General features: G+C 51.8%; 1 protein-coding gene across 1 annotated transcript in view; it reads right to left on the reverse strand.

The window, feature by feature from the left end:
- The window catches only part of LOC146817879 (interferon-induced, double-stranded RNA-activated protein kinase-like), a 512572-nt gene that overhangs the window by 256225 nt on the left and 243601 nt on the right, over nt 1-12746 (reverse strand). Inside the window, exon 6 of the mRNA XM_085611365.1 lies at nt 8695-8787. Coding sequence (XP_085467491.1) covers nt 8695-8787 — 93 coding nt within the window. The remainder of the gene's footprint in view (nt 1-8694; nt 8788-12746) is intronic.

Consider the following 12746-nt stretch of genomic DNA (forward strand, 5'->3'; position numbering starts at 1 on the left):
ACGCATTGCTCCCCCACACTACAGAGACTTAGAGAGGTCTGGGAGGAGGACATAGGCCTGCTGGAGGAAGAGGACTGAGTGGAGGCCCTGGCCTCCCCACCGGGGGCATCCATAGCAGTGAGCCTTCGCCTTATCCAGTTTAAATATCCCCATCGGGTCTATTTTACGAGGGTCAGACTCTTGAGGGCGGGATTGGTGGCCTCCCCGGTGTGTCTCCGATACCAGCACGAGCAGGGCAATCTACTGCATACTATCTGGCACTGCACTGCCCTAGCACGATTTTGGCGGGGAGTTTTGTAGTGCCTCTCTGAGGTGCTGGGATGGGACCTCCCCAGCTCCCCAAAGCTGGTCATGCTGCATGTGATGGACGACATGGGAGGGAACATATACAAGCGCCATCTTATGCTACTGGGGTTCACCTTGGCTAAGCGGGACATTGCTAAAGCATGGAAGGCTCCGAGGGCGCCCTCGGTATCTGTTTGGAAAAATGGCATGGATTTTTGTATGGGGCTAGAAATCCCTATCTTTGTGGCTAGGGGGTGCCCGCTTAAGCATTATAAAATTTGGCGGCGATGAGCAGAGTATCGAGGCCTGGAGTTGGAACCCATTTCAGTAGCCAGGCTCACAGACGTGGCGTCCCTCCCGGTATAGGGGATATGTAATATTGCTTGGAAGATGTGGGGGTACAGTATCTGGAAAGCTGGGAATGTTTCCTCTGGTGCTGCTTTTGGGTAGGCGTGGGTGCGATTGGGAGAGGGGGTTTAGGGGGTTTGTTCCTCTTTATTTCCTTGGGTACTATTGCAACTGTATTGCCCTCAATTTGTCCTATTTTGCTCCAGAATGTGTCAAAGTCATTTCTGTATACATCTTCTTTGCATGAGTTGCTGGATGGCAGTGCTCTGCAATATCTTTGTTATTTGACAAATAAAATCTGTCTTTAAGAAAAAAGATTATTACACGAAAAGCCCGAAATCCCACCATTACACCTCGCAACACCCTATGGCGAGAGGACGTGAACAAGGCGAGTTAATCCAACGTAAGCAGCTGGTGTTTCCCTCACTGGCAACTTGTGCTATTTTTTCACAGTAAAATGTGTCCTTTTGCCCTAAACGGATTTAAGGACACATTTCACGAACAAGCCAAATACCAGACCGGCATTTTGCAAACTAATGCTGAATTTCTGCCCTTTTCACATAATTTCCTTAAAGAATGATATACGAGTTTCGCCCAGGCTAGTTCTGATATCCATCCATGCACTAACTACTTCCCCAAACTATGATTTATCAATAATGGCGTCCTTGTTCGGCACGTGTGGGCAGGCTAGAAACAGCTAATGCCTAACGAAGGTCACGTAGTGCTACAGTCTGGCCGCTTAGAAGCAACCAGTATGACACGCACTTCAACTAACCAGCTTCTAGGCACTTGCTCATTTGAAACAGATAAAAAACAGAAGACTAAAAAGAAAAGACACAAGAGAATCAAAAAGGTGCGTTTTCATAAGAGGGGAGGAGGGGTTCTGAGAAGAGCCATACAATCTGTGCTGCCCCAGCCTTGGTTTAAGAACCCGACCCCCATGTTAACAGACTTTACGCACAAGGAGCAAGTCTCCCTGGAAAGCTTCCTCGGACTCCTAGACTCTGCCCTTTTACAAACCGACCCTGCCGCTCTCTGAACAGTCACTCAAAGGAGGTGTGTTGAGTTCCGCTCACGTCTGGGAGCTTGGCAGAGTTTGGGAGAAGGTGAAAGAGGCCTAGATTCTCACAGAGCGCTTTCCATGCAGGGAGAATAGTCACAGCCTAGAGAATGCAGGTCCAGAGAGGCTTGTGGTTAGCCCTAAGCACCAAGGCTTGTCAGTACACTGCACTAACCACAGCACTTGAGCGGTGCCCTTACCAACCTTGGGCTAAGCCAGAGTGCACTCCCAGGGCCTCACTGCCTTTGGACACGTGAGGAGGGTGCCTCTCAGATGGACAGCAGCCTCGAGACGAGGGGTAAGGTTGTGCCAAGGGTTAACCCTTCTTACTAGGAGTGGCAGCTTTCACCATACCGACGAATCTTCGGCTTTCTTCCTTCTTGCATGCCTGAGAACCTCGCCCTGTCTACCAGACCATGACATGCAAACTAGACATCATTTCAGAGACCAGAGTGTCGGCAGGATCGGCCTACTTAAAGATGGCAGGTCCAAGGCATAAACCCCTTACAGAAAGGGTGCCTGGCCCTGCCCCTCGACACTGAACTCTGAACCGTGCAGCATTGTTGGTGGTGACACCTTCCTCAACGAGCTGTCTTCGCTCTTAGGACTGGGCCCTCAAGCTGCTTCACAGCTAGAGCAGTCTAGCAAGACGTTGGTTGTTTGTTTCTCTAATTTCCTTAAATGTGGTATTTTGGCCTAATCTCGCAAAGCACTTCTACTCTCCTGCATGGCCCAAACTCCACAGGTATGCAAACATAAAGGGTCATTAAAACAGTAGTCATCAGGGCTCTTTCCATATTTTCGGATTTGAATTTATGTGTGCCATGTATCCAGTTCTCTGTACACGCATCTGAAAGGTTTTTGCACCTGTTTAACCCGATCCTGGCAAGCGTCTTGCCTACACTTTACAATTCCCTTTGCCCAGTCCCGCATTGCCAACAACCACGATCAAAAGAGGTTTTGCAATATGCGTTTGATGACGCATGCTTGGGTTTTTAGACCAATCGTGAGACCATTCTCCGGGTGGCCCATTGAACACTGGTTGCAAGTAATTAAGGGGATGGCCTGCAGAATACTGGCTGCAGATTCCTTACAGTTTGGTCTGGGTCTGCCAGTGATGGTTCTGTGACACCAGAAGCACCGTGTTGTAGCAGGCCCTCAATGCACACTAGAACACTATACATCACAACCAATCAGCTGACAAGTTAGAGCGCTGTTGACCAGTGTCACCTCAGCGGAGCACGGTTGCTGGTACCACATTGCCTTGCTGTATGTTCCATCTTTTCTGTGTGAAGGCATTTGTATGTCTGTGCGATACACAATATACCAGTGCGTTACACCGCGACTTTCACAAATGGTGGTCACAATGAACGAATACACAAATCAAAAGGTTCTCCTCTACATACCACAGGACTATTACTGAATTTGGGGTCGGTAGTTCTTCAGGTGAGGAATACGTTTGCTTTCATGCTGGGGGAAGCATTCTTTCGCAAACAGCTGACCAGTAAAAATATCTCAGAAACTTGTGTAAAACGTACAAGCCACAGACTCAAATTTAAGGCGGAGTCCGCCGTACCCATAGTGCAAGATTCACTTTTGGGGAGGGTGCGGGGGGCAGTTTCCCATATTTTTCACAGCAATAAACACGCCCACTACAACAGTGGAGTCTCTGAAGTCAAATCTAAAACTTGTGGAGCAGAAAGAAAGCACAACCACCTTGGTCCTCTGTTGCACTCACTCTGCAGTATCTCTGAGAGGGAAGAAGCACAGCTGATGTCAAGAGTCAGGGGAAGGGGTTGTGCACTTCTGTGAAAAAAAGAACAAGCATTTGCAATGCAATAGGTCTCGCATTTGCAAGAGTTTAAGCTATTGGCATTGTAAATGTCAATGCCTTTTATTTATGTGTTGGTTTTGAAAACAGATAAACTTAAGGCATTTTACAATGGCAATAGCTTAAACTCTCGCGAATGCGAGACCTATTGCATTGCAAACGCTTGTTACAATCTCTAGCATGCACTCAAGCAGTTCATTTTGTATTATCTTAGAGGTGCCCTTGAAGACTGTAGCACTTGCTAGATGTGCCTCATGGGAACAGTCCAGCCCGAACTGCCAAGCCATGCCTTCCCTGGACCAGAAACAAGCTTCCTAGGACCGGTTTCTGGCATTTCAGCCGTCTTCAGCCAGGCTTGCTTGAATCCAGTGGCAAAGTGAGCAAGGGACTCACGTCTGAGCATACCCTGCCAACTTATGGCAAATAAAGCAGTACAAAAGGGGGTGGTGATGGACGGAGCATCAGAACCAATCAAACACTCACACCCAGTCAACAGATCTGGGTTTGATCCATCACCATTCTTTAGCCCACTCTGCCACCCCAGTTCAGACATGGCCATATGCAAATCAGTCTGACCCTGTGCCTCATGGGAACAGTCCAGCCCGAACTGCCAAGCCATGCCTTCCCTGGCCCAGAAACAAGCTTCCTAGGACCGGTGTCTGGCATTTCAGCCGTCTTCAGCCAGGCTTGCTTGAATCCAGTGGCAAAGTGAGCAAGGGACTCACGTCTGAGCATACCCTGCCAACTTATGGCGAATAAAGCAGTACAAAAGGGGGTGGTGATGGACGGAGCATCAGAACCAATCAAACACTCACACCTAGTCAACAGATCTGGGTTTGATCCATCACCATTCTTTAGCCCACTCTGCCACCCCAGTTCAGACATGGCCATATGCAAATCAGTCTGACCCTGTGCCTCATGGGAACAGTCCAGCCCGAACTGCCAAGCCATGCCTTCCCTGGACCAGAAACAAGCTTCCTAGGACCGGTTTCTGGCATTTCAGCCGTCTTCAGCCAGGCTTGCTTGAATCCAGTGGCAAAGTGAGCAAGGGACTCACGTCTGAGCATACCCTGCCAACTTATGGCGAATAAAGCAGTACAAAAGGGGGTGGTGATGGACGGAGCATCAGAACCAATCAAACACTCACACCCAGTCAACAGATCTGGGTTTGATCCATCACCATTCTTTAGCCCACTCTGCCACCCCAGTTCAGACATGGCCATATGCAAATCAGTCTGACCCTGTGCCTCATAGGAACAGTCCAGCCCGAACTGCCAAGCCATGCCTTCCCTGGACCAGAAACAAGCTTCCTAGGACCGGTTTCTGGCATTTCAGCCGTCTTCAGCCAGGCTTGCTTGAATCCAGTGGCAAAGTGAGCAAGGGACTCACGTCTGAGCATACCCTGCCAACTTATGGCGAATAAAGCAGTACAAAAGGGGGTGGTGATGGACGGAGCATCAGAACCAATCAAACACTCACACCCAGTCAACAGATCTGGGTTTGATCCATCACCATTCTTTAGCCCACTCTGCCACCCCAGTTCAGACATGGCCATATGCAAATCAGTCTGACCCTGTGCCTCATGGGAACAGTCCAGCCCGAACTGCCAAGCCATGCCTTCCCTGGACCAGAAACAAGCTTCCTAGGACCGGTTTCTGGCATTTCAGCCGTCTTCAGCCAGGCTTGCTTGAATCCAGTGGCAAAGTGAGCAAGGGACTCACGTCTGAGCATACCCTGCCAACTTATGGCGAATAAAGCAGTACAAAAGGGGGTGGTGATGGACGGAGCATCAGAACCAATCAAACACTCACACCCAGTCAACAGATCTGGGTTTGATCCATCACCATTCTTTAGCCCACTCTGCCACCCCAGTTCAGACATGGCCATATGCAAATCAGTCTGACCCTGTGCCTCATGGGAACAGTCCAGCCCGAACTGCCAAGCCATGCCTTCCCTGGACCAGAAACAAGCTTCCTAGGACCGGTTTCTGGCATTTCAGCCGTCTTCAGCCAGGCTTGCTTGAATCCAGTGGCAAAGTGAGCAAGGGACTCACGTCTGAGCATACCCTGCCAACTTATGGCGAATAAAGCAGTACAAAAGGGGGTGGTGATGGACGGAGCATCAGAACCAATCAAACACTCACACCCAGTCAACAGATCTGGGTTTGATCCATCACCATTCTTTAGCCCACTCTGCCACCCCAGTTCAGACATGGCCATATGCAAATCAGTCTGACCCTGTGCCTCATGGGAACAGTCCAGCCCGAACTGCCAAGCCATGCCTTCCCTGGATTAGAAATAAGCTTCCTAGGACCGGTTTCTGGCATTTCAGCCGTCTTCAGCCAGGCTTGCTTGAATCCAGTGGCAAAGTGAGCAAGGGACTCACGTCTGAGCATACCCTGCCAAATTATGGCGAATAAAGCAGTACAAAAGGGGGTGGTGATGGACGGAGCATCAGAACCAATCAAACACTCACACCCAGTCAACAGATCTGGGTTTGATCCATCACCATTCTTTAGCCCACTCTGCCACCCCAGTTCAGACATGGCCATATGCAAATCAGTCTGACCCTGTGCCTCATGGGAACAGTCCAGCCCGAACTGCCAAGCCATGCCTTCCCTGGACCAGAAACAAGCTTCCTAGGACCGGTTTCTGGCATTTCAGCCGTCTTCAGCCAGGCTTGCTTGAATCCAGAGGCAAAGTGAGCAAGGGACTCACGTCTGAGCATACCCTGCCAACTTATGGCGAATAAAGCAGTACAAAAGGGGGTGGTGATGGACGGAGCATCAGAACCAATCAAACACTCACACCCAGTCAACAGATCTGGGTTTGATCCATCACCATTCTTTAGCCCACTCTGCCACCCCAGTTCAGACATGGCCATATGCAAATCAGTCTGACCCTGTGCCTCATGGGAACAGTCCAGCCCGAACTGCCAAGCCATGCCTTCCCTGGACCAGAAACAAGCTTCCTAGGACCGGTTTCTGGCATTTCAGCCGTCTTCAGCCAGGCTTGCTTGAATCCAGTGGCAAAGTGAGCAAGGGACTCACGTCTGAGCATACCCTGCCAACTTATGGCGAATAAAGCAGTACAAAAGGGGGTGGTGATGGACGGAGCATCAGAACCAATCAAACACTCACACCCAGTCAACAGATCTGGGTTTGATCCATCACCATTCTTTAGCCCACTCTGCCACCCCAGTTCAGACATGGCCATATGCAAATCAGTCTGACCCTGTGCCTCATGGGAACAGTCCAGCCCGAACTGCCAAGCCATGCCTTCCCTGGACCAGAAACAAGCTTCCTAGGACCGGTTTCTGGCATTTCAGCCGTCTTCAGCCAGGCTTGCTTGAATCCAGTGGCAAAGTGAGCAAGGGACTCACGTCTGAGCATACCCTGCCAACTTATGGCGAATAAAGCAGTACAAAAGGGGGTGGTGATGGACGGAGCATCAGAACCAATCAAACACTCACACCCAGTCAACAGATCTGGGTTTGATCCATCACCATTCTTTAGCCCACTCTGCCACCCCAGTTCAGACATGGCCATATGCAAATCAGTCTGACCCTGTGCCTCATGGGAACAGTCCAGCCCGAACTGCCAAGCCATGCCTTCCCTGGACCAGAAACAAGCTTCCTAGGACGGGTTTCTGGCATTTCAGCCGTCTTCAGCCAGGCTTGCTTGAATCCAGTGGCAAAGTGAGCAAGGGACTCACGTCTGAGCATACCCTGCCAACTTATGGCGAATAAAGCAGTACAAAAGGGGGTGGTGATGGACGGAGCATCAGAACCAATCAAACACTCACACCCAGTCAACAGATCTGGGTTTGATCCATCACCATTCTTTAGCCCACTCTGCCACCCCAGTTCAGACATGGCCATATGCAAATCAGTCTGACCCTGTGCCTCATGGGAACAGTCCAGCCCGAACTGCCAAGCCATGCCTTCCCTGGACCAGAAACAAGCTTCCTAGGACCGGTTTCTGGCATTTCAGCCGTCTTCAGCCAGGCTTGCTTGAATCCAGTGGCAAAGTGAGCAAGGGACTGTGCATACCCTGCCAACTTATGGCGAATAAAGCAGTACAAAAGGGGGTGGTGATGGACGGAGCATCAGAACCAATCAAACACTCACACCCAGTCAACAGATCTGGGTTTGATCCATCACCATTCTATGAGGTTCTGCCAAAAGAGAAGGCTGTGCCTCCCGCTGCACTGCGATGACTCTAATTTATATTTTGGTCCGTCCGTAATGCTTTGTGGGGGGAAAAAATGAATTAATTAAGCAAAGAGGGATTAATGGGAGAGAGAGAGTGTTCTCTGGCACGTCATGTGCACTTTCAAACTGTTAGGCCTCACCTCCCGCTAAACCTAGAAAACATTTTGGGGAGTTCGCAAAATGCATGGCAGGCCTAGGCCACAAATTTGAATGTACTAAGAAGCCTTGACTACTGAGTACAAAATCTGTACGTGAAAATGGGGGCAGCTCGGCAGCTCCTGCCATCCGGGGGGCGGCCATTTTAGCCAGTACTGTACTGGCTAAAATGTCTGCCCCCCGGATGGCAGGAGCTGCCCCTGTTTCACGTACAGATTTTGTACTCAGTAGTCAAGGCTTCTTAGTTTAGGCCTAGGCCGCCGCCTGCCATGCATTTTGCGACCTCCTCAAAATGTGCAGTACTGGTAGTACTGACACTGGCGTGTGTGTCTGTCCCATGGTCTGGAAGAAGAGAGCTTGTGAGAGCACTGTAATGACACTTTTGAAAAAACAGTCATATGAATAAATAAAACGCAGTACTGGCCCAGTACTGCGTTTTATTTATTCATCTGCCTGTTTTTTTTAAAGTGTCTGGTACTTCTCAAAACTGAGCAGCGTAGTTACAGTAACATGTACCAGCAGAAGCCACGGTGGCACAGCTCGGTATTTGCCTGGATGGCTGGCTTAGAAAACGTACTGAGTTCAACAGTCTTCAGCAGCAACAGGCGCTCTGAGACAGACCAATGAACGGCTTTGCAAGTAGTTGCTCTACTGTATTCATGGTGTTACCAATGTTAAAGTTACCTGTCAATAATCAAAGTACAACGTATGAGGTTTGGTGCATGTAGACGCCACCCACCATGTAGACAACTTACATAGCCCTTAACTACTAGAATGTAAAATATAGCAGCAGTTTCCTTACCTTAAACGCTGGGGTTGTTGACTGTTGTAGAGGTGCAGGTGCAGCAAAGGAGGTTGCTACCTCTTCTTCTTTGCCTTGAGGCTTTACCAGATGCTGAAAAGCAAATATAACAAAATTTAGTTGTGTCAACCAAACACATAGACTGTTAATCGTAAATAACCATAGGCCTCGGATCATACATAAAACAGATTCATTCTGTGACTTCAGTGTCAAGTTGTGCAGACGTTTCAACCCATTGTACCATACACATTGTCTTACTTGTTAAGGTATGAGTCGAGATCTTAGCGACTCTTGGAATTGGAATGTAAGAAATCTGCTTCGGAATCGATTCAGGCAACAGATGCCCAAAAATATGCTATTGTGGGTGTCATTTATTCTTTATTCTAATGCCCATTTATTTGAAATAAAGCAATCTTTTTCTTTTTAAATGCACCCCGTTTTCCTTAAAGGAAAATGGGATGCGTCCAAAAATGAAAATGAGGATATAGGTACTCCCTTGCCAAATCCCCATTTGCCATACATTATCATAATTTTTTTTTTGTTGAAACATTTTTTTATTAGTTTCCAAATCAACAACAACTGTTCATTACATCACGGGTTCCCACGTGCCGTAAGAGCAGCCCCCCTCCCAATCCCAACTCGTCCCCCCCCTCCCACCCCTATGTCAGTGCGCCCCTGTCCCCCATTGCACCCTTGATGTGCCCCCCCGATCCTGGAGTTCAATGGCAGTTGCTCACCTCCTCTCTACGTAAGCAAATCGTCCGTCGTATCTAGGCCTCTGGTAGTTGTCTGGGGGGCCGCCCTCCTCCCCTTCCCAGCTCAATCCCCAGGTCCCCTCGCCTCTTGCCGATCCGATGCGCTCCCTTCTTCCTCTTCCTCTACCTCAGACATCAGCCCCTGGAGCTCCACTACTAACGCTTCCCATGCCCTTGCCGTCGCTAATGCTTTCTCGTCGTCACCCCTCAGAGCCATCTGCACCCGGAGTGTACCCTGCGCCCCCGCCCATCTCACTAGCGCTGCCCTCCACCGCACATAGCTAGGCCCCCCCCTGGATTTCCAGTGCAGGGTCAATTCTCTCTTAGCTAATATCAGCCCCAGATCATAGAACCTGCTAGTGATCTTCGTGCGGCGGGTGTGGGGAAACCATAGCAACAAGCACGTCCCCATCTCCGGAGTGAGAGTGCGGTCTGTCACCTGATTCAGGCAATCCACTACCTCAGCCCAATAATCGCCTAATTGTGGACAGGCCCAAAACATGTGGCGAAAGTCCGCCTCCTCTCCCCCACATCGAGGGCATGGAGACTGCGCGCCGCCAAAGTATTGCAGGATCTTGGCCGGCGTCATATACGCTCTATGTAATGTGAAAAACTGAACGAGCTGTAATCGTGCATTCCGAGTCCCCTTCCAGGCCCTCCGCACTAGCGTAGACCATGTGGTTTCCGGTATCGTTTTCCCGAGGTCCCTTTCCCACTTTTCTCGCAGGGCGGTCAGAGGTTGCAAACCCTCCGTCGATAATCTGCGGTATAAGCACGTGATGGCTTTGGCCGTCCCTGCCGCCATTACGACATACTGGCAACCCGCCGCGGTCGGGGGTTCCGACAGCCCCATGTTCCAATGCTTCTGAATGCTTGCCACCAACGCCGCATGGAGCAGAAAATCCCCCTGCGGGAGCCCATAGGCGTCCAGCAATTCCTGGAAAGACAATAACGCACCGTCCCGGTAAAGGTCCCCTACCATCTGTATTCCCAGCTCCTCCCAAATCGCTAGCCCCGACCAATCTCCCCCATGCGGGAGCGCTGTACACATCCCAAGGGGGATTTCCGGAGCGTACGGGCGGACTATAGCTGCTCGCCTCTGGCACCTATTCCAGCACTGCCGCAGGGTGCGTTCCTCCAGGGTCAGCTGGGTCAGATCCAGTCGCTGCTGGAGAACAATAAAGGCCAGCACATGCCGTGGGATTAACCTGTCCCGTGGGCCCTCAGGGCCTCGATACTCCCGGGCCACCGCCTGTGTGAGCCATTGGAGCTGCGCCGCCAGATAGTACCATTCAAAGTCGGGGGCTGCCAGGCCCTCCTCCGCTCGTGGCCTCCGCAACGTGGCCAGCGCCACCCGTCGCCGTCCCGACCCCCAAATGAACCCCGTCGAAAGAGCCCGCAAGCGCGCAAAATATGACGCCGGGATCCATATAGAAAGTGTGCGGAAAAAATAAAGCAAGCGTGGCAGCGCCACCATTTTCAGCAACGCCACCCTCCCGGCACACGAGAGCGGGAGTGTACTCCAAAATCCCATACTACCCCGTAGTCCCCTGAGCGCCCTGCCGACATTCCCCTCCAACAAATCTGCCTGGGTATGATAAATGTTAACCCCCAGATAGCGCAAGCAGCTGCTCTCCCATCGGATATCTCCCACCGCCCGTGGTGTCCCGCCGCCCCGCGACAATGGGAACAGACACGTCTTACCCCAATTGACCTTCAGGCCGGACATGCGGCCGAACTCCTTCAACAGCGTCAAAAACAACAGCAGGTCGTCTGCATAGAGGGAGATGTAGTGGGCGTCCCCCCTCAGGGAGACCCCGGAGTAAGCACCCCCCTGTCGGGCGTGAGCGGCCAGCGGTTCAACAGCCAGCGCAAACAACAGAGGGGAGAGGGAACAGCCCTGCCTCGTCCCCCTCCGCACATGGTAGGAAGCCGAGACAGTAGTCCCCGTCTTCACCCGGGCCGTGGCCCCGCTATAAAACAGGGTGGTCCAACGGACAAAGTCCTCCCCCAAGCCGAACGCCCGCAACACTCGATACAAATACGGCCACTCCACACTATCGAAGGCCTTCTCTAGGTCGACCGACAGTGTGCAGGCCTCCGGGTAGTCGTCCCGGTCCAGCTCCATCACTCGCAGCAACCGTCGAATGGAGGTGGCTGTGCTGCGCCGAGGAATGAAGCCCGCCTGATCCGGGTGAATCAAGGCGGTCATGTGGGTCAATAGACGTGACGCCAAGATTCTACTCAGGATCTTGTAGTCCACCGTCAGCATAGAAAGCGGGCGGTATGCTGTGCGTGCACCCGCCTCGCCACCGGGTTTCAGCAAGGGTATCACGATCGCCTCCCGAGCAGAGGCGGGCAACCGTCCCAACTCCCATGCCTCGCTATACAGGGCCTGCAGCTGCTGCGCCAACAGCTCCGGGTAGGCTGCATAAAACTCGACAGGCAAGCCGTCCGCCCCCGGGGTCTTGCGACGAGCCATATGCCTAATTGCCACTCGGATTTCGCTCAGTGAAATCGTGCCCCCAAGGCCCTTTCCAGCGTCCGAGTCCAGTCGAGGCCGGCGGGCTGCCAACAGAAAATCAACAAGGCCCTCGGGTTCCTGCGCCATTGTACTATCATATAAGCCAGCATAATAGCTGGCGAACCGCATATTAATCCCCACCTGGGAATAAACCGGGACCCCCCCCTCCTCTACCAGTAGGAGTATAGGGTCACCGCGCGCCGCCGGGTTCGCCAACCATGCCAGAAGGGAACCCACCTTATCCCTTTCCGCATGTGCTCGGACCAGATAAGTTCTATGATCGTGACAACGAAGCTGTTCCAGGGAGACTGCCACTCGTTCTCGCGCTTCCACAACCCCGGCCACCTCGCTGTCCCCGTCTTGAAACGCCCGCTCCGCTTCCCGCAGCCGCGTCTCCGCTCCGTCCACCTCTTTTAACAAGGCCCTCCGCACCCCGGTGGTGGAGGATATGCAAACTCCCCGGACTACCGCCTTAAACGCATCCCATTCCGTCACTCGGGTCGTCGCCGTCCCTGTATTCTGCCCGAAATACTGCGTTATACAATCCCTAATCTCCGCCTGGAACACCGGGTCCTCAAGCAGCAAGGGGTTAAGGCGCCACGTAGGGATCGCCTGCCGCTGTCTAGACCATCGTAGCATCCCTAAGCATTGGTTATGGTCCGATATGGTCCTGGCTAAATATTCACTATGCCGCATCAAGGGTTGAACGTCCGGTGAGCACAATATGCCATCTAATCTGACGTGCAGCTCATGGGGAGACGAATAGAAGGAGT

This window comes from Triturus cristatus, chromosome 6, assembly GCF_964204655.1.
Source record: "Triturus cristatus chromosome 6, aTriCri1.1, whole genome shotgun sequence".
Classification (NCBI taxonomy): domain Eukaryota; kingdom Metazoa; phylum Chordata; class Amphibia; order Caudata; family Salamandridae; genus Triturus; species Triturus cristatus.